The following is a 22,787-nucleotide window of genomic DNA, read 5'->3' as shown; positions in this document are numbered from 1 at the left end:
TGCTGGCTCTATCAGCTTTGTCAGCAGACTGAGTTGGGAGAGATTAGAGGGAGGTCTACAGGACATTGGAGAAAGACAGTGTCAAGCACAAGAAGAGTCACAGCCTCCCACTCCAGGTCTCTTTGAGGGCCACTGATGGAACCGGGTGGAGCAGGCAGCCATGGTAACTCATGACATGCCAGCACCTTCTTTCCTATGTGCAGGGATGGGCCTCAGCAGACAGCTCCACAGCTTGGAGTCTTCAGCCGAAGCTTGGCCAAGAAAACAGTGCATAGCTCATCCAACCAGGTCCTGCTCAAGTTCCACCGTGATGCGGCTATGGGTGGGATCTTCGCCATAGCCTTCTCTGGTCAGTATGGAAGCCTGGTGTGAGAGAGGGGCACTATGCTGTTGAATCAGGGCTGCACTTGACCCCTGGCTCCACTATTCGCAATTGTGTGATTCTGAATGAGTTACATAGCTTCTCAGCCTCGGTGTCCTTGGAGTTATAAGACTTCCATGTATTCACCTATGTGAAATCTCCCAGCACGGGGCTCCATACTTGTAAGTTTTCCTCCTTCACACACACTCTAGGGCAGAGAGGCACATGATGCTGACCCTTGGTGCCAAATCCAAGCTTAGAGGCAGCAGGATGAGGCTTCTCACCCAGCTGGTTCACATTCACTCACTGGCTGGGTTTTCCACTTACTTGTGCCCCAGCATGTCCCTTGGCACCCTCTAGAGGGCTGTCCCACTCCGCTGGAATCCACGGCTTCTGTTGACCTCACAGGAAGTGCTGTGCACAAGTGAAGTCATGGAGAATTCAAGCGAGAGGAGCATGAACAATTCAGGGTAGGTTTGTCCTTATCGGCAGCCAGTTTTCTTCTGAGAGTCCCAAGTTGCGGACCCGGATACTTCCTCATTTTTGTTATAGTGGATATAGCAGAGAAAAACTTATAGAAAGTTCTCTGTGGGCTTGTGTCCATCTATAGAATAATCCTCCATATTACAGTTTGCAGAGCATTACATATATTTGAACTGGAAATCGGGAAAGCTTGACTTTATTCCTGGCTCCATCTTGCAAACACTGAGTTTTATCAGATTTTTAAATTTTTGCCAATCTGGTGGATTCATGAAATAGCATTCACTCTTATGTTAATGATGAGGTGAGCATCCTTTCATATCTTCATTGACTATTCATGCTTCCTGCTCTGTGAAATGCCTGCTCCCCATAGAGCTTTCTTCCTCCAAGGAGACAGAGATAACAAACCAATAAGCACACAAATAAAATCTTTGCAATTTGTAATAAGTTGCTATGAAGGAAACAAATAAGATAGCAAATGAAAGGTGGGGAACTCTGCTTCATGTAGAATAATTGTGGAAAACCTGTTGCGAGGCGATATCTGAGACAAGAACTAAAGAAAAAGAGGGAGGTAGACATGGAGATTGGGGAGCAGGACTGGTGTGGGGGAAAGAATGTCTGCCTTTCTGTAGGCAAATATTAGCTCTAAATAAATTCCTTCCCATATAAGGACTAATAAGTATAAAAGACAAGCACCTTAAAGAGACCTATGAACATTTTTTAATGAGAAAATAGGATTTGAATTGCAGAGAAAAATGCCCTTGAAAACATATAGTTTAGGAAGTAGAAGTAAATTTTGGAAAGCATAGAAGTCTAGACAATATGGACTCCAAATAAGAGATCTCCAAATAAGAGATAAATAAAAGGGGAGCTAAATGTCTTCCCTTCCTGAACAATTGAGTCCTAAAGCTGTTAAATGGGACGAAGCAAAGTGACACCCATGCCTTCAGGGCGTGAGCCAGGCTGGGGTGTCAGAGGGGAGAGGGAGTCCACGCTGCCCAGGGACAGGGCTGGCATGGGGTGTCCAGGCTCTGAGCAAATGGAAGGAACATCCATGTGGGGTAGGAGCCCCAGCAGAATGAGGAGGGTATCCACACTGAGGATCCATCAGAGCCTGGGGTGGGGGATGCAGTGTGTAGGGTACTCATGTAAGGGGGCTGTGGCAGGAGAGATGGGAACTCAGTTCCCTACAGGTGACTGATCAGATAAGTGAATATATCAAGGACAACAGGTGTCTCACTGAAAGAGAAGAGGGTTAGAAATATGGAAAGAACAAAAACTAGAATATACCCAGGGAATTGGGTTGGAATTTGAGGTACCAATGTGAGCTATGGTTTTCAATATGTACATACAGATATAGAAGGAAATAAGGGTGTAAACGTGGGTGTGTACATGTACATACATCCCTTAACTCTTTCCACTAAAAGGGCTTTGAAGTAATGACTCCTCAATAGCAATGAACACATCTAGCTCCAGTTACTGGTTTCCAATACCATTTTCACTTGAATGGACCAAAACACCTTAAAGAAATGCTGACTCCAGGACTGAGGCAGAGAAAGTACAAGATGAGCCTGGAACATTTTATGGCAGAAAGCAAGGAACTACTCAAGGAATGATGCAGACGTGACAGAGGGACATAGACACGGGCTTGAAGGGGCTCCCAGTGACCATAATGGGGATAATTTGAGCATCCAAGGAATTAATATTGGTAACAAACTGTAGCTGATTGAATAAACCAGGACACCATGTATATCCAAACAGGTATAAGTTAGTTAAACAGTTATTAATTAAAATATTATGAGGAACAGAGTATTTCCATACCTTCAAACTATCTCCTCACACGATAATCGCAAAGGGAAAAAAGAACAGCTTTAGAGTGGAGAAGCCTGGAGGACAGCACCTTACTTAAGTGATCCAGGTGAGCATCATGAATAACAGGACAAACTGAAATCGTACCCCACCAGACTGGGTACAAAGAGAAGAACCCAGCATCCCCTCTGTGATAGTCCAGTAAAGATGCACAGCTTGAATCCAGCTATGAGGAATGTGTCAAACGTAAAGTGAGGGTAATGTAAAATAGTATTACAGACTAGCAATTAACTGCCATAGAATCTTCAAAAGTGTGAAAGCCATGAAGGTCAAGGAAAGACTTTGGGACTCTTCCAGACTAAAAGGACATGACAATGAAATACAGTGTATGATTCTGAACTGGATCATTTTGCTATTAAGGATTTTACTAGGGCAAGTGGTAAAACACTAGTGGACATGGTGACTAGTTGGAAGTACCATATCAGAGGTAATTTCCTGCTTTTAGTGCTTGTATGTGGTTTTTCAGGGTAATGTGCTTGTTTGTTGGAAATGCACACTAAAATACTCTGTGGTTATGGAGCATAATGTCGGTCACTTACTTTCTTCTGGTTCATGAAAAATGTTTTTTGTACGATGCTGCCAACTTTTCTTATACCTTTGTGATAGTTTCAAATTAAAATTTTTATTTACAAGGGGAGCTAGATAATTAAAAAAAAGTTTAAAAAACAAATGTAGCAGCACAATTAAATTGGCATAAGAATCAACAACGAGCAGAATCAACAGTGCAGAAAAACAGTTCAGAGATGTGGAATAAAAGCCCAACACAAAGAAGAAAGTGAGCAAATATTTGAAAATTATAGAGGAGAGAATGGCAAATAGATCCAGTAAACAAAGAACATACTGATTAAAAAGTATCTATGACAAAAAGAGCCAGATGGAATAGAAATAATAAAATAAAACTCTTCTGAGATGAGGGAAAAACTGTGCGTATAGAACAAAAGAGCTCACTACATACCAGGAGAAATCAAAACCAGCCTGGCAAGTTTTTCAAATCTCAAGGCTGAAAGGTAGAAGAAATCTACCAGAATCCAGGCTGAGAAAGTTAACTACAGGGAGCCAAAATCAACAATCCTGTGCCTAATTATTCTTGGCATTCAATTCCAGAAAATAAAAGAGGCATTTTTATAGATGTTTAAGGCAAAAGACACTTGGGAACGTCACATGTGAAGGCAAGAAACAGTCATCTGCAGACATCCAAGAGCTTAAAATCATTGTCACCCACATCTCAATTTGAATTGTTCCTCAAGGATGTAGCCACCCACTGAGGAATGAACCAATAACTCAATTCAGAGAAGTTGTATGAAAGGTTAAAATGGAAGCACTAACTAGCTAACCACAGATTTAAGCAATAATAATTGAAAACATAGATTCCAAACAGAATACAAATAATTCTTTAATATTTTTAAGAAATCATTTCATATTAACAAATACCCAAGTAGTTAGAAGAGGTATAGGAGAAAGGAAATATCCTTTTCTCTCATGGGGGTAGAATCAGTAGATATTATTCAATTACTAACTTTGATAATTAGAAAAATCAGGGTTCTGAGTATATATTTTAGTCACTAAGAAGTTAAAAATAGGTTATAGCACTTTTAAATCACTGAAAGAAAAAAAGTAAGCAAAACATAGCTCATATACAAAAGGTGGAAAGCAACGGAAACTATAGGAACAAAGATACAGACAGTGCAGAATAAAACAATAAAATAAAATCGTTCAGTTACTATGGCAAATACAAATTTATCAAAGCCCAATTCCCTATGAAAAACGCAAAGACTCTTAGATTAGGTTAAATAAAATTTAGCTGTATTTTCCATCCGGGAACACTACTAAGGTACAGTGACAGTTTGAACATAAAAGGATGGGTAGTGATGTATTTGGCAAATACAAACAACAATAGCAATCAAAGAGTAGCCTTCAAAGCAAAAAGCATTAAATGGAAAAAGTAGGCTCTTAATATTAGAGAATAACCTGTAATAATGTTTAAAATGATAATCCTGGTGGGAAGATTGCAGGAAGATGCTCCCTTGGTGGTGGGCAGTGTGAAAATGCATATCAAAAAGCTATACACAATGTGATCAGCCACAGTCAAACATTTTTGGTTGTCTGCAGAGCTCGTAATGATCTCCTTAGCTGCCTCTCTCACATGGGCAATTGTCAACTATGTTTGTATATTCTGCCCCACTCCATGTCCACCGCCAACCCCAGCCACAGTGGCTTGAACCATAGGTGGGCCTTGACCTGACTCCAGCAGAGGGAATCAGGTGTCCTCTCTCGGGAACTTGAAGTTGAACCCAAGAGATTCTAGATTCATCTGCAGAAGAGGGACAATATAAATCCAAGTGCCCTGGATTGCCTGTCTTCTCCTGTCCTTGTAGACTGAGAAATAGAAAGTTCTGACTTGTGGAAAGAAAGTGACCAAGACATGTGGGGAAGGTTTCCTGGGTTCCTGGTGGACCCCAGTTCCTCGTCCTCCACCTTTATGAAGCCTGTATACAAATCCACATTCGCATTCTCTCCTCTCTGAGAGGCTTTTTGTTTTTCACGTATTCTTACCCTGAGTTGATTTGTGTTACTTACAGCCAAGATTTCTAATTAATAATGATCTAGGACCCACCAATCCTATTTCCAGGAATTCTGTAAAGATACGTATATAAAGATATTCCTTGAACTGTGACTTAAAACTGGTAAATTAGAAACAATCCAGGGCACCTGTGTGGCTCAGTCGGTTGAGCGTCGACTCTTGATTTCAGCTTAGGTCATGATCTCATGGTTCATGGGATAGAGCCCCACATCAGGCTCTGCGCTCACAGCATGGCACCTGCTTGGGATTTTCTCTCTCTGCCCACGTCTCTTCATATACTAACTTGGTTTTAAAAGCTTCATATGAAAGGCCAGCCCAGCACATCCAATAGAATGGAAAAGAGTATGTCCAGAAAGAATCCATAAGAGGGTACAACATGCAGTGACCCACAATGGCTGTTGCTGAGCTGGCTACCACTTGTCGTAAATCAGTGAGCCCTCCCCACCAGTTAACATGTTAGCCTATACTGGAATCTGATTAAGCTGTATCAGGGCTTCACCCCCAAGGAGCAAGGGAAGTAGGGACAAAGTGAAACAGAGGAGTCCAAATGTCCTCCCTGCCCTTGAGTTCTTTAACAATAACATGGTAGATGTAGTGTGTGCTCTGGGAGGAGGAGGGGTTGTCTGTAAAAGACCGAAGGTCATGCACCAAAAGGCTAACAGTGGTTATGCCTGGTGGTGGTGGGACTTGGGGAATTTTCATTTTTTTGTTTTTCAGTATTCCACCAGCTTTCTGCATTGAGCAGAAATGTGTAATTCTTTTTAATATAATGGGAAATCTACCCCAATCAAACTAGTAACCACAATATATTAAACAGGCTGTGTTTAAGTGAGGATTTCTTGTTACCGATTTTTGTCTGGAAGTTAGGCACCTACTTAGCATCTTTACATGGAACGTCTGATTTCCAAGAATAGATTATTGATGTTCAGTAGGAGATGCTCATACTTTTAAAAGGTCATACGCTTTAATCATTCCTGGTTTTTTTCCTTTTTTTCAAATTTTTATTTAAATTCCAATTAGTTAATATACAGTATAATATTAGTTTAAGGTGTAGAATTTAGAGATTCAACAATTCCTTACATCTCATGGTGCTCATCACGACAAGTGCCTTCCTTAATCCTCATCACCTATTTAACCCATGTCCCCCACCCCCCACCTACCTCTCCTCTGGTAGTCATGGGTTGGTTCTCTATAGCTAAGAGTCTGTTTCTTGGTTTGCCTCTCAGTTTGCTCCCTATGTTTGTCTTTTTTCTTAAATTCCACATATGAGTGAAATATGGTATTTATCTTTCTCTCACTTCTTTCGCTTAACATAATACCCTTTAGCTCCATCCACATAGTTCCAAGTGGCAAGGTTCCATTCTTTTTATGGTTGGGCAATATGCCATCGTATATATACACCACATCTTCTTTATCTGTTCATCAGTCAATGGACATTGGGGCTCTTTCCATAATTTGGCTATTGTTGATAATGCTGCCATAAACATCAGGGTGCATGTATCCCTTTGAATTATTATTTTTGTATCCTTTGGGTAAATACCTAGTAGTGTAATTGTTGGATCCAAAAACGTATAAACAACTTGGAAAACTCAACACCTAAAAAACAAATAATCCAGTTTCAAAATGGGCAGAAGACATGAACAGACATCTTTCCAAAGAAGACATACAGGTGGCCAAGAGACACATGAAAAGATCCTCAACATCACTTATCATAAGGGAAACAGAAATCAAAACTACAATGAGATATCACCTCACACCAGTCAGAATGGCTAAAATTAACAACACAGGTGTTGTTCAACAGGTGTTGGTGAGGATGTGGAGAAAGGGGAACCCTCTTACACCGTTGGTGGGAATACAAACTGGTGCAACCACTGTGAAAAACAGTATGGCGGTTTCTCAGAAAGTTAAAAATAGAACTACCCTATGATCCAGAAATCATTCCTAGTTAAAAAAAAAAAAAAAGAAAAGAAAAAGAAAAAAACTCATAAAAGATGCATATATAGAAGGATGTTTATCACAGTTTTATTTTAGATTGCAAAACCGTGGAAACCTAAATGGTTAATAATAGAGCATCTATTAAATAAATTCTAGTCAATCATACAACTAAATCCTATGAACTCATTTCAATCATTTTTTTTAAGAAATTTAATTACAAGGGTGCCTGGGTAGCTCAGTCAGTTGAGCATCCAACTCTTGATTTCAGTTCAGGTCATGATCCATGGGTCATGGGATCAAGCCCCATGTCAGGCTCCTTGCTGAATGTGGAGCCTGCTAAAGATTCCGTCTCTCTCTCCCTCTGCCCCTCTCCCCTGTTCGCACTCTCTCTAGAAAAAATTTTTTTAAAGAAATTTAATTACATAGGGAAATTCTTGCAATATAAGAGTGAGTGCACAAGGATCAACGCAAAGTACACAACACACTGCAAATGTTGTAAGAGAAAAATATATGTGCAGAAAGTATATACTATAAGAACTTACAGTAAAAGGTTAACAGTGGTTATCTGAATGACCAGTGGAGGACTTTAATTTTCTTCCTACTATTTTCATAGAAAATCTCCTATTTTCTCTAGCAATCATGTATTACATTTGTAATTTTTTAAAGAGAATGTTCTTTTTTAAAAAACATAGCGGGGTTTGGGGTGACTTTGGAAGTCATCCTAACAGCAGCAGCACTGGCAACAGCAGCTCACACTTACATAGCACCAAATTGTATGCCACGTAGTAAACGGAAGCCAAGTTATGAGCCCATATTGGGCTCTGCCTCAGTAACACCATGCACACACAGTCCAGTCTCTGCCCAGAGGGATGGTTTTCCATTTGGAAAGTCCACCGAAGCCAGGGATGTTTGGCCAAAGGTCAGAAGGGAAACCTTTCTGAATCTCAGCTGCCTCATAAATAGAGTAAGACATCTCACAGGGGGACCAGCCATCATGAGAGTTAAAGGTGACAGTGTGTGAAGGTGCCTGACTTATAATAGGTGCTCAGGAAATGCTTCTCTCCGCTTCGTTCAGTGCTAGTGACCATCACTGACTTCTTAGATGCTCTCTCCTTTTTGTTGGTGTTACCATATGGCTCCTAGGTTTCGCATCAGAAAAAAAAAAAAAAAAGATGACAGCAGATAAGCAAAACAGTACTTGGCTAAACTTACCCTGTGTACAGATCAATAGTCACTAGGATCTATGTGAATGAATGAGGAAGGAGAAGGTGAGGGATTGAACGAGTAAATGGCTACGTGCCCCAAGAATGGTGTTCTTACACCGGCTTGTCTGCTTCTGTCTTTTCAGCTTATCCACTCACCAAATGCCCTCCTCCCACCATCCTCCCCAACGCTGAAGTCGTCACAGAGAATGAAGAATTCAACATAGGTACCCTCTCCCAAACCAGCAAGGACTGTGCAGTTGAGAAGGGACTGGGTTGGGGTGGGGCTGGCCAGCAAGGCTCATCTCTCCCTCCAGTCCACGAGAAACAGTAGGCCCAGTGCAAGATGGGTAATGTTCTGTCAACAGAGTCTGCACCAAAAATACCAATACTTCCTTTTAGCCATAGCTAGACAGAGGAGACAGGAAGGCAGTTTTCTTCTGTGATTCAAGTCAGTATGTTTTTGAGAAATAAGTCCACACAAGACACTATAAAAAGTTCCTGGAATGTGGAAACATTCTTAGGCTTAGCAAGGCTGAGCTGTGAGAAGTAGGCAGCAGTTTTCTGGGTCATTTGAGTGGAGTTGAGTGGTTATTTAAATCTGAACATAATGGAACCCATCACTGATTGCCTTGCCTAAAAGTGGGTTGAACTACTAAGGGATGCTCTGTCCAGACTTCTCCAGGGAACCCCTATATTGGTCTCTCTTTGGCAGGTGACATCGTACGCTACAGGTGCCTCCCTGGCTTCACCTTGGTAGGGAATGAAATCCTGACCTGCAAACTTGGAACTTACCTACAGTTTGAAGGACCACCCCCAATATGTGAAGGTAATTGCACGGAGCCATGCCTTTATGGATCTGGAGTTCCTCCAAAACATAGCCTTTGTCTTACTCTTCCCTATATTCCCAGTCCCTGCCCATAAAGTAAGAGGTCATTTGGTGAATGTCTGTTTGTTTGAATTAACGATTGCTCTAGAGAGATTCTCTGTCCTACTCTTAGGTCTGGGGCTACAAATTACCATAGTGACCACTTGATCACTTCTATTTCTGTTTTCCTTTGTTCTCACTGGTATTCTCTGGAAACGGCATACTGATCATTGGAAGGAAGGGTTCTGGGACCTTGGGAAGAGGTGGGCTTGCACACCAACCTGGCCCTACTGGAGTGCAGATATGCTCAAGGTCCTGTGTGCTGAACTAGGCAACCAAGAGTTGTCTTCATTCTAGTGTGATGCCTTGACAGAAGATGAATGGCTTCATCAAGGTATCCCAACTAAGACCAAAAACCATACTCTCCACTCACCAGACATCTGACCTAGCACAAGATACTTAACTGTCCTATGCCTCAATTTTCTCATCTCTAAAATAAGGATAATGATATTACTTATGCCATGGACTTATTGTGAGGAATTCAATGGGTTAATGATGTAAAGCACTTTAGAACTATGTCTGGCACATAGTAACTGCCCAATGCGGGCTATTAAATTCTTACTACTGCTTCTGGTACTATTGCTACCAAATAATATTTTAGTAGTCTGTGAAGAAACAGGTCGGCTTCTCCCCCACTTCTCATAAGGCAAGAGTAGAGAGTCTGCAATATAGATTGTTAGTGAGAAAGAAAGAAGCCACAGCCCTAGAACTAAGCTGCCAATACATAGAAGAAGTCATTATCTATGAGTTGAGCTGACCTACCCACACACCAAACAACCAGTCCCCAATAAAAGTGGGCTGTTGCTTTGATCTTGCTCCAGAACCTCCCTGATTTGCTCCAGACTTAGTTTCTCATCTCTGGCTCTGTTTCTGTGTCTACATGGCTTCAGCCTTCTTGGCTTTACTCCTGTTCTCAGCCTCATACTTCCGTCTAGGACTTGATGTTGTACTTGGCTTCTCAAGATGTGACCCTTCACTGGCTTTTTCTTTTTTTAACAACAACAGCTTTATTGGGATATAATTCATGTACCATGTAATTCATCCATTTAAAGTGTATAGTTTGATGATTTTTAGTATATTCAGAGCTTTGTAACCATCACACAATTTCAGAAGATTTTCATCACCTCAAAATTAACCCTGGACCCCTCAGCAGTCAACTCCCATTTCTTTCCAGACCCTCCTTCCTGCAGTTCTAGACAACCACCAATCTAGTTTATGTCTCTATGAAATTGACTATTTTAGATCTTTCATATAAATAGAATACTACAATAGGTAGTCTTTGTGACTGACTTCTTTCACTCAGCACAATGTGTTCAGGGTTCATTCATGTTGTAGCATGTGTCAGTGTACATCATTTCTCTTTATTGCCGAATGATGTTCCGTTGTGTAGGTACTACATTTTGTTTATCCATTCATCAGTTGATGGACAGTTGGGTTATTTCCACTTCTGGCAGTTATGAATAATGCTGCTGTGAACATTCATATACAAGTTTTTGTGTAAACATGGGTTGTCATTTCTCTTAGGTATATAGCTACCAGTGGAATTGCTGGGTCATATGGTGACTCTGTGTTTAACCTTTTGAGGAATGACCAGATTGTTTTCCACAGCGGCTGAATCTTTTTCCCGCCATCAGTATATAAGGTTTCCAACTATTCCACATCTTCTCTGTTATTATTATCTGTCTTTTAAACTACAGCCATCCTTGTGGTATAAAGGGTGTCTATCTCATTGTGGTTTTGATTTGTATTTTCCTGATGACCAATGATGTTGAGCATTTTTTCATATGCTTACTTTCCATTTCTATATTCTCTTTGCAAAAATGCCTATTCAGATCCTTTGCCTATTTTAATTAGGTTATTTATCTTTTCATCATTGAGTTGTAGGAATTCTTTATATATTCTAGATACAAGTGCCTTATCAGATATGTGATTTGAAAATTTTTTCCCATTCTGTTGGTGTTTTTTTCACTTTCTTTTTATTTATTCAAATAAATGTAATGCTTATTTTTTTTGAGAGAGAGAGAGAGAGAGAGAGAGAAAGTGTGAGCAGAGGAGGGCAGAGAGAGAGGGAGACACAGAATCCAAAGCAGTCCAGGCTCTGAGCTGAGCCTGGTGTGGGGCCAAACTCACAGGACGTGAGATCATAACCTGAGCCAAAGTCAGACACTTAACCGACTGAGCCGCCCAGGCACCCCAGTTTTTTCACTTTCTTAATAATGTTCTTTCAAGTACAAAAGGATTTTTGTGGGTTTTTTATTTTAATTTTTATTTATTTTGAGAGAGAGAGAAGTGCATGGGGGGGGAGGGGCAGAGAGAGAGAGAGAGAGAAAATCCCAAGCAGACTGCGCAGTGTGGAGCCCGATGCAAGTCTTGAACTCGTGAACTGTGAGATCATGACTTGAGCTGAAACTAAGTCAGACACTTAACTGACTGAGCCACCCAGGTGCCCCTCAAGTACAAAAGTTTTTAATTTTGATGATGTTCAATATATATATTTTTTCCTTTGGCTGTTTGTGCTTTTCATGTCATATCTAAGGAACCGTTGCCTAACCCATGGAAGATTTACATCTATATTTTCTTCTAAGAGTTAATAGTTTTAGCTCTTAAATTCAGGTTTTTGATATGTTTTGAGTTAATTTTTATATATAACATGAGGTAGGTGTCCAACTTCATTCTTTTGCATATGGATATCCAGTTGCTGTGACACCATTTATTGGGAAGTCTATCCTTTCCCCCATTGAATTGTCTTGGCACCCTGTTGAAAATTAGACGACTTACATAAATTTGGGGATTTATTTCTTGATCTTCAGTTCTATTATTTTTTTCTGTAAGTCTATTCTTTTTTTTTAATTTAAATTCCAGTTAACATACAGTGTAATATTAATTTCAAGTATAGAATTTAATGATTGAACACTTCCATACATCACCTGGTGCTCATCACAAGTGCACTACTTAATCCCCATCACCTACATAACCTATCCCCTCACTCACCTCCCCTCTGGCAACCATCAGTTTGTTCTCTGTAGTTAAGAGTCTGTTTCTCGGTTTGCCCTCTCTCTCTCTCTCTCTCTCTCTCTCTTTCCTTTTGCTCACTTGTTTCGTTTCTTAAAGTCCACATATGAGTGAAATCATATAGTGTTTGTCTTTCTCTAACTTATTTCACTTAGCATAACACTCTCTGGCTCCGTCTATGTCATTGCAAATTGCAAGGTTTCATTCTTTTTTATGGCTGAGTATTATTCCACCATATATAGCTAGAGAGTGTTATGCTAACTGAAATAAGTCAGTCAGAGAAAGACAAACACTGTATGATTTCACTCATATGTGGAATATGAGTGTGAGATAGATAGATAGATAGATAGATGGCATCTTCCTGACTTGATCATCTTATGCCAGCACTATACTATCCTGATTACTGTAGCTTTGTAGTCTGTTTGAAATCAGGAAGTGGGAGTCCTTTAACTGTGTTCTTCTTTTGCATATTCTAGATCTGTTGAATTTCTAAATTAATTTTAGGACCAGCTTATCAAGATCTGTAAAGAAACCAGCTGGGATTTTTGTAGAGATTTAATTGAATCCATACATCAGTCTAGGTAGTATTGCCATCTTAACAATATTAAATCTTCCAATCCATACACATAAGTTGTATTTCCATTCATAGTCCCTTCAATATATAATTTCCTTTTTTCTTTTGGCTTGTTCTACTCCTTTATACCTCAGCCATTGCCCTGTCCAATGATATCCTAGTCCCTTATGACAAGAATCAGACACTTTTCTATTATTTCAAAAGCATGCCTCTTACCATGGCAATATAGAAAATTTGGTGAAATTCAAATCTAAAACATTACAGTGCAATTATAGAACATCAAGGAAGTTAAAGCCATCACAAAGAAAAGACACATCAGACTCAGCATTATTTGCATCACCAAAAGATAAAATGCAGCAGAAAAAAAATAATTATAAACTCAAATTCTAAACCCAACCAAGTTATCATTTAAGAGTGGGAATATATTAATGAAATCTTCAGACAGACAAGGACTATGTAAAGTTACGGCTTACTAAAAGCATAATTAACAGATATACTTCAGTGCATTAGTCAGGATAGGTCAGGCATATGTTACATTAACAAGCAATCCCCACATCTCAGTGGCTTAACACAACAAAAGTGTATTTCTCCTTCAGGCAAAATTTGCTATAGTGCAGTGACTATAATGCTGGTGACTCAATGATCCAGGCTTCTTGAATCTTGTGCTGCCATCTGAAAACTAGGCCTGCTCCTGGATCCTACAGTGCAACAGAGTAAGAGAGAATGAGAGTTGCTTAAGGGCTTTTCACGTCCTCAGCCCAAAGTGGCACACATTATTCTACTCACGTCTCATTGACCAGAAATAAGCACATGGATGGAAAGTGAAGTTTTTTGTATGCTCAGGAAACAAAAATAAAACCTAATATTTGTAAAGACTGGAAATATCTACCACATTCATTAAGAAAAAAAAATGAATACGGGGTGCCTGGGTGGTTCAGTCGGTTAAATGTCCAACTTCAGCTCAGGTCATGACCTTGCAGTTCATGAATTCAAGCCCCGCGTCAGGCTCTGTGCTGACAGCTCAGAGCCTGGGGCCTGCTTCAGATTCTGTGTCTCCCTCTCTTTCTGCCCCTCCCCTGCTTGCACTCTGTCTCTCTCTCTCTCTCTCTCTCTCTGTCTCTCTCTCTCTCTCTCTCAAAAATAAATAAATATAAAAAAAAAGAAAAAAGTGAATACAGGTAATGATTCAGATGCAAAAAGTGACAATGAGCTAAGAAATCAGTAAAATAGGGTAATAATCTAAACAATACTGACTGTAGTAAACTTAAAAATACAAACACAACTGGACAGATAAATGACATTGGAGAACCTATTTAGAAGAAAGAAAAAGTGAGTTGAGGACCCCTGCTTGTTGAGGAGAAGCATAGATATTGATTAACCCTCTACATTAGTTAAAATACGTGTATTAAAAAGAAAGCTTAAATTTATAGGTCATTTTTTTAAAATTATGGATAACCATGGTATGTGTAAGTTCTAAATCCATAATCAAAAATAAAGATAATAAAGATAACTCCATTAATCCAATAGAAGCATTAAAGGAGAAAAAAATTATGGTAAACAGAAAACACAAAATAAGGTAGCAAAACTAAGTGCAAATATATGTGTAACTATAGTAAATATAACTGAATAAAACTGCTAATCCAAAGAGAGAGACTTCCAGATTAAGTAAAAAACAAGTTTAACTATAGGCTTTCCATAAACTTAGACTTGAATATCTTCATCTGCCTCCCTAAAGGAGCTAGAAAGGTCTCACTCATCTCTGTTTGAAACAAAACTTTGAAAAAATAGCAAGTACTAACCTCTAAAATCTTGTGTAGTAAAGATAATATTAGACAAAATAGAATTTAAGGCAAAAAGTTTTAAAATAAATAAAGAGGAAATTTCATGCTGATAAACATAATCTATCAAACATATATAGCAGTCATAAACTTCTGTGTACCTAACAGCATGATATTGAAATATATCAAGGAAAAATTGACAGAATTATGGGGAAAAAAGGACAAATTCATAATTACAGTTGTAGATTTTCACACACCTCTTTGAATGACAGACCAAAAATAAGTAGGTACATATAATATTTGAATGATATAGTTATATCAGTAAGTTTTGCTGCATAAAAACCATGCCAACATTTAGAGGTTTTAAACAATAACCACTTATTTCCTGCAAAAGATGCAGTTTAAATATAAATACCAGATAGACTGAAGAAGAGGAAACGATATACATGCAAATGTTAAACATAAGAAACATAATTTCAGATAATACTGCCAGCAAGGAGTATTACCAGAAATAGAGAAATTGTATAATGACAAAAGAGTTAATTCCATTACAAAAGATATATATGTTGTATTCCATTGTGTATATAAACCACATCATATATTAAAAAATAAAAAAAAAAACATGTAAAAAAAAAAAAGATATATATGTTATATGCATATGATAAAAGAGCTTCAAAAAATATGAAGGAAAACTGACAGAACTAAATGTGAAAAGTAAAGGCAAAGTACAGAATAAAAAAAGATATTAATGATACATGTATTTTTGAAAGGACTTCTGTCTAGACTATGTAAAGAACTTCAGCAACTCAATAATAAGACAATCCAACAAAAATATGGGCAAGAGACTTGACTAGACACTTTACAAAATAAGATGTATGGATAGCCAATAAGTATATGAAAAGATGCTAAACATCTTTAGTCATCAGGAAAATGCAAATTAAAACCCTAATGAAATATTACTGCACACCCACTAGAATAGCTAAAACTTAAGACTGAAAATACCAAGTGTTGACAAGAATGTGGAGCAAATGGAACTTTTATACATTGCTGGTTGGGATGTAATATTATACAGTCACTTTGGAAAACGGGTAATTTCTTTCAAAGTTAAACATATACCTGCCCTATTGCCAAGCAATTATGCTCCTAGTTATTTACCTAAGAGAAATGAAAACCCATATCCACAAAAAGACTTGTATATGAATTCCATAATAATCCAAAACTGGAACCAACCTAAATGTTCATTAATAATAAACAGAATGAATGAACAAAAAAATTGTTCTGTGATTGCTACAGAGCAATAAAAATAAATGAAGTAGTAATACACAAAACATCATGGATTGAATCTTAGAAACATAATGTTTAGCAAAAGAAACCAGGCACAAAAATAACAACATGTATGATTCCAATTGCATGAAATTCTAGTATAATCAAAACTAATCTGTTGTTATAGAAATAATATCAGTGATTTCCTGGAGCATGGGGCAGGTCATACTAATTAATTGCAGAGAGGCATGAGAGCAAGTTTCTGAGTGACAGAAAAAATCTATATCCTGATTATGGTAGTGGTTACACAGGCATATACATTTGCTAAAGCTCATTAAACCATGCACCTAAGATCTGTGCATTTCATTGTACATAAATTATATTTCAAAAATTTTGAATTTTAAAAAATGAATGAGTTATAAAATACAAAAACAGCCTTACTGATAAATAAAAAGAAGTGCCTGGAACAAAGAGCCACAAAATAATCAAACCATTAGGTAAATTAAACAGAGAGAGAAAGGAGGAATATAGAAAAATAAGAAAGGGAAAATGGACTATAACCATTGAAGCAAAAGAAAATTTTTTAATTATGATCTTGTACAAATCTTGTACAAATCTGTGCCGATAAATTAATGATATGAATGATTTTCTAGGAAGGTATAATTTGATAAAATTGACCCCAGTAGAGATATAAAGTTTATACTTTACTAATTCTTTAAAAGAAATAGAGATCAGAGGAAACCCCATTAAAGACATCAAGACTAGATGGTTTCGTGGAAGAATACTTACTAAACCTTCAAAGGCCAGACATCTTGAACATAAGGAGAAAGAAAAACTTATAAACACTAATGCCCAAATCTGATAATTGCACACAAAAGGCAAACCTGTGGAACCAATCTCATTTGAGAGGGCGTGCCTGTTTCCCCTCAATGGAGGAGTTTCAAGTAGAAAGGTGAGAGCTTCCATTGTGTATATAAACCACAATTTCTTTATCCATTCATCAGTTGATGGACATTTAGGCTCTTTCCATAATTTGGCTATTGTTGAAAGTGCTGCTATAAACATTGGGGTACAAGTGCCCCTATGCATCCTGAGAAACTTAACAGAAGACCATGGGGGAGGGGAAGGAAAAAAAAAAAAAAGGTTAGAGAGGGAGAGAGCCAAAACATAAGAGACTCTTAAAAACTGAGAACAAGCTGAGGGTTGATGGGGGGTGGGAGGGAGGGGAGGGTGGGTGATGGGTATTGAGGAGGGCACCTGTTGGGATGAGCACTGGGTGTTGTATTGAAACCAATTTGACAATAAATTTCATATTAAAAAAAAGAAAGAAAGAAGGAAAGGTGAGAGCTTCAAGAGCAGATCTGGTACCACCTGGACTGTACCACAAAGCCTAGGGGGAATTAAATATCAGCATACTTCCGTGACCTGTAGATATCAGGGTAGTGAAATTGGAAGCATTTCAAAAGCAAGGCCGTTTTAGTCCAAGATGCCATTTTCTTTCCTTTCCCATTTACAAAATAAGAAGGAAGTTCTCCCAGGAGAAGCTAGTTAGTGCCTTCCAAGGCTCCCCCTTTCAGTAGCCTAGCTGGCTCAGTTGGTATAGCATGTGACGCTTGATCTGCGGGTCATGAGTTGGAGCCCCATGTTGGTTGTAGGGATTACTTAAAAAAAAGGGGGGGGTGTTGCAACGCTACTCAAAGGAATCCCAGATGAGCTGTGTGAATTCTGGGCCATAGAAAGCATTTTGTCTGTTAGCCCAGACCCAGTGCTGATTAGAAAGCCTCATTTCTGTGAAGGCAGAAGGTTTGAGGGAAACAGAGGAAATGGGTGGAGAGTGAGTAGCTAAATCTCCTCCCCAGACAGCCTCTTCTCAAAATGTAATCCAGGAATTAGTCCTTGGCCTTGCAGTTCCAGAAACTCTCCTTTGTCGGTGTCCTAGAATCCAGCACATTCAGGAAGCCTGTCTAAAGGCACATACACAGCAAAATACCAATTTCTCTGTTTGCAGTGATTGGGATAGTGATTGGGATACTTGCAGCTACTGCCCAGGGCATGTCTCTTTCAAGGTACTGAAGAAGTTGATTCAGTCCTCAAAACTTTACTGTGGAGTCCTCAGCCCAAGCAAATAGAGGTGGATCATCCTCAAATTTATTTCAAATAGGATTTAGTGACACTTCCCTGTACCCCCAGGAGAGAGCACCTCCCTGGTTTCCAGGATGTGCAGGGCTCCTCTGAACCAGAATCTTCTCTAGCCTCCCTGGTGACAGACACAAGAAACCCAATCTAGCCCCTCCAGCAACTCCTGTTCTAAGTTCTACATTGACTGTCTTCCTTAGGGTGACATATTTGTCTTTAGATATCTTAATACTACTAATCAAGCCATAGCCAAGCTCTGCTAGTTTCTTCTGTTCCTGGTGTAATTACCATCATCATCTCTACAATTTATGAAAGAACTATGTTGCATGCTTTAAGTATGTTATTTTCTATAATATTACATATATTACGTTAACTAATGTACAATTATATAATGTCGTATAATACAATAACCCTGTAAGGCAGGTGTTATCTTTCTGCATTGGAGGTGGAGAAGCTATCGCACAGAGAGAAAATAATTTGTTCAAGACCACATAGCTAGTAAGTGACAGTATAAATCCAGGTGTGTTTGACTCAAGATTCTATGTACTTACCTCTTCCCTATACTCTTCTTTGTACAAATCAAACCCATTTACTAGATTAACTCTTGGATTTAAGGATGCCTTACTGTTGTTTCTGTATGTATAATCCTCAGTTACTCCAAAGCTCATATCTGAGCTAGGATGTGATCCCAACAACTGGCCTCGCCTGAATCCCAGGAATATAGTACCCTTGACACAGAGTCTGAGGTCACCTCATGCCATGGTGCAGTATAATGATGGGTGTCGGGATCTTGTTTGAATGTGCTCAAATACTCTTGTTCCAGTGGTTGTCTTTTGTGACAGAGAAATGTGTTGGCCCCAGATCCATCTCCATCCCATGTACCTGGTATTTCTCTTTCTTTCTTTCTCCAAGTGCACTGCCCAACGAATGAGCTTCTGACAGACTCCACGGGTGTGATCCTGAGTCAGAGCTACCCAGGAAGCTATCCCCAGTTCCAGACCTGCTCTTGGCTGGTGAGAGTGGAACCTGACTACAACATCTCCCTCACGGTGGAGTACTTTCTCAGTGAGAAGCAGTATGATGAATTTGAGATCTTTGATGGTAAGTCAGTCAAATGTTGAATAGTTCCCTGCTGCAGATAGCACAGACCTGCTTTAGAACCTGAGGGATCTGTGCCATTACCTCCATATTAGAGCTTTCCAGAGGCTCCATGCAACATCTTTCTCTACCACAGAAATCCCAATACTTTGGTAGCTGCTGAATTGTATGGACATGGGGCAAAGCTGCTTGTATTGTAGGCTCGTCCTGCTACAGAACCCTTTCCTACTTTAGCACCTCCTCAAAGCAAGTACCTTGAATGTCATTCAACAAATGGATCATAGCAGTATTCCCACATGAAGAATACGCTGCCTCTGAAACCCAAAGGAGGAGCCACCAAACACTGTGCTTCTTTCTTAGTAGTAGAAGGGAAAAGGTGTACTAACTTGCTCTTTAATTTGGAGAAAAAGTTTCAGCATGTCCTCAAACCACCGGGGAAATTTCACCCAACTCTTTGTAGGACTTATCTCTTACCCTCTGGAGCCATGTGTCTTACAAAAGCATCTACACTAATTGTCCCTTCTGGCTCATCAGAGGCAATTAATACAACATCATCATATAGAGAACCAATATGCTATATTCTGCAGAATGTCCAGATGGTCCACGTCTCTTCATACTATGACAGTGATCAGTAGAATTAACAATGCTCTGGGGCAAGGCCATGAATGTATACTGTTGTCTATCTCATGTGAATGCAAATTGCTTATGATCCTCCTTTCTGATGGGTATGGAAAGAATGCATTGCTAGATCAATAACTTCATTTCATGCAACCAAGGCTGTGATCATCTGCTCTAATGAAGATACTACATCTGGTACGTCTACTGCAAACGAGGGCCACTACTTGGTTAAGTTGGTGCTGTGAGGTGGATCTGGGCCAGGATTTCACTTATTACCAACTCCAACCCCCAGACACCTCTATTCCAACAGAGGAGCCAGCGATAGTGCTTCGGGTCCCCTGGTATCAGCATTAATTCACGCTCTGTGTCCAAAATCTTTGGAATACCTGCACATTCCCTTTTTTCCAGTATTCAGTTGCCTGAGGAAATAGCAGTAGGTCTTTAGGGGGGAGGACTGGCAGAATTACTACTATCTATAATTGATAAGATTTTGTAGGGCCCTTTTTCATGGGGACCCAATCTCTCCTTCAGGCAAAGTGTTCTGGAATAAGAAATGGAACCTAGCTCAAGTCTCCAAACTGGGTGAGGGATTGCAACTTTCCATTGGGGTCAGCTTTTCTCACCTTTTTGACTATATATCCACGATCTGTTTTGTTCATCTATTCATATATTGGGAGGCTGCCTGTCTACCTTGCCCTTAAGAATATCATGTTTTGGGGACACCTGGGTGGCTCAGTCAGTTGGACATCTGACTTCAGCTCAGGTCATGATCTCACTGCTTGTGAGTTTGAGCCCCACATTGGGCTCTGTGCTGACAGCTTAGAGCCTGGAGCCTAGAGCCTGCTTCAGATTCTGTATCTGTCTCTCTGCCCCTCTCCTGTTCGTGCTCTGTCTCTCTCTTGAATATAAAATAAAACATTAAAAATTTTTTTTAAAAAAGGGGAGGCGCCTGAGTGGTGCAGTCGGTTAAGCATCCAACTCTTGATCTCAGCTCAGGTCATGATCTCACAGTTCAGGAGTTTGAGCCCTATGTCGTGCTCTGCGCTGACAGCATGGAGCCTGCTTGGGATTCCATCTTTCTCTCTCTCTCAGCCCCTCCCCTGCTCATGCTCTCTCCTGTCTCAAAATAAATAAATAAACTTAAAATTAAAAAAAAAAAAAGAATATCATGTTTTGTGAGACATCACCATAGATCATGCAGGTTAGGCCCTCCCAGCTACCATTCCAACCTTGCTGCACATTTTAGTAATTATGCAAGCCTCTGCCTGGCCCCTGTATTCTAGAATCTTCTCATCTCCATCAACACCAAGAAGCCCTATTCTATGGCAGCATCTCCTTCCATCAGTTTACGCCAACAGAGGGTAGATAGGTGTTACTCAGGTTGTCGATGATGCTGGTGTTCACCCCCTCACCAGTGTGTTCCTCTTTGCTCTAGGAACTGAAGTATATTCCAGGGCCTCCTGAGAGACATGGTCAGCTAGTGGGTGTTCTGGTCTGATACAATAGACCTATTCTGGCAAGCCATTTCTCTGAGCCTTTTGACCCCTTCCTTCATGGTTTGTCACAGCAGTTCTGATGGCTCTATTTTGTTTAATGCTTTTGCCAAGCTTCCAAGAGCCATCTCAGCAGCATATCAGAACCATCACTCAGGACTATTTCCAGGGCAATAAATCCTGTTATGGATTATTGAGCTTTATACTCTGCCTCCCTTGAACCAACTGCTTTTAATGCACTCCCAGGCATTAAAGGTGGGGAAAAAGAAGAGGGAGGGCTTTCTGGAAGAGCCTTGGAAAGGATTATTGGGGAACAATGTTGTGTGTAACATTGAAACATGATGTTTGCATGTAGCTTTATTGCTATTTATTCATTTAGTACATACTTTTTCTATATGGCAAGCACTGAGCTATTTTTAGTATGCACATGAGAAGTAGGTGGCAAGGTGGAGGTTCCCAGTTTGCAAACCAGCTCTTGCATTAACCAGCTGCTTGACCTTGGCAAGTCTCAAGATGGCAGATAGATTTCATCTCTCCTGCCAACTCCTATAAATTGGCACTGACTTCCTGGAACACTACTTTAGGGCTCAGGAGGAAGGAGCACCCAGCACAGTGGCTGGGGATGCAGACAGAGGAGCGGAAGTAGACCATTGCACCGGCCCTGACCATCTGAGCCTAATGTCTTCTCTTGAGGAAGGGAAATGGCAGCTGGTTACATTTCAGGTATCGAATCAAGGTACCTAATCTCTAGCACCCGTGCTAGTCTGTAATTCTGTGTCCCGTACTCTCACCCAGGTCCCTCAGGACAAAGTCCTCTGCTGAAAGCCCTCAGTGGGAATTACTCGGCTCCCCTGATCGTCACTAGCTCAAGCAACACTGTGTACCTGCGCTGGTCATCTGACCACGCCTACAACCGGAAGGGCTTTAAGATTCGGTATTCAGGTGAGTAAAATATAAGGACTCATGAGAAGGGCTACAACCCCTGAGCCCTTGAAGTTGCTCACCCAAAACAGCCAAGTAAGCCATGGGCCACATCCTGGTCAATGGCAGAGATCCTACCCGGGGACTGGCAGCCTGTCTCCTCTGAACCTCTCTCACTACAGCTGCACAAATGTCCCTGGCGGTCTCCACCTCCCCTCTTTTGCCCTTTTCCCCACTTTAAACTCTTCCCTCTCTTCTTTTTGTACTTCCAGCCTATTGTGTCTTTTGGATAAGTTTATTATATATCATCTGATAATGCCTATGAGGTAATCCCATCCCTAACACTGTTGAAACATTAATAAAAGTTCCTAAAAACCGAGAAAGCCTAAGATGTGGGTCTCCACGTGGGAAATGTTAGGCAGCAAAGGATGGCCTATACTTTAAGTCCAGGAGGCTTTGTTCTGCTCTGCCAGCCAGAATCATAGGCAGAGGCAGGTCAGGGGCCAAGCCAGGCAGACGGTTGACCAGGGCCGCAATC

General features: G+C 40.0%; 1 protein-coding gene across 1 annotated transcript in view; it reads left to right on the top strand.

Moving 5' to 3' along the window:
• CSMD2 (CUB and Sushi multiple domains 2) overlaps nucleotides 1-22,787 on the top strand; it is a 538,353-nt gene that overhangs the window by 443,708 nt on the left and 71,858 nt on the right. The window contains 5 exon segments of the mRNA XM_042993830.1: nucleotides 204-349; nucleotides 8,575-8,655; nucleotides 9,144-9,257; nucleotides 19,032-19,220; nucleotides 22,124-22,270. Coding sequence (XP_042849764.1) covers nucleotides 204-349; nucleotides 8,575-8,655; nucleotides 9,144-9,257; nucleotides 19,032-19,220; nucleotides 22,124-22,270 — 677 coding nt within the window.

This window comes from Panthera tigris, chromosome C1, assembly GCF_018350195.1.
Source record: "Panthera tigris isolate Pti1 chromosome C1, P.tigris_Pti1_mat1.1, whole genome shotgun sequence".
In the NCBI taxonomy this organism is placed as follows: Eukaryota; Metazoa; Chordata; class Mammalia; order Carnivora; family Felidae; genus Panthera; species Panthera tigris.
Note: the sequence above shows the minus strand (reverse complement) of the source record. Positions and strands in the feature narration are given on the sequence as shown.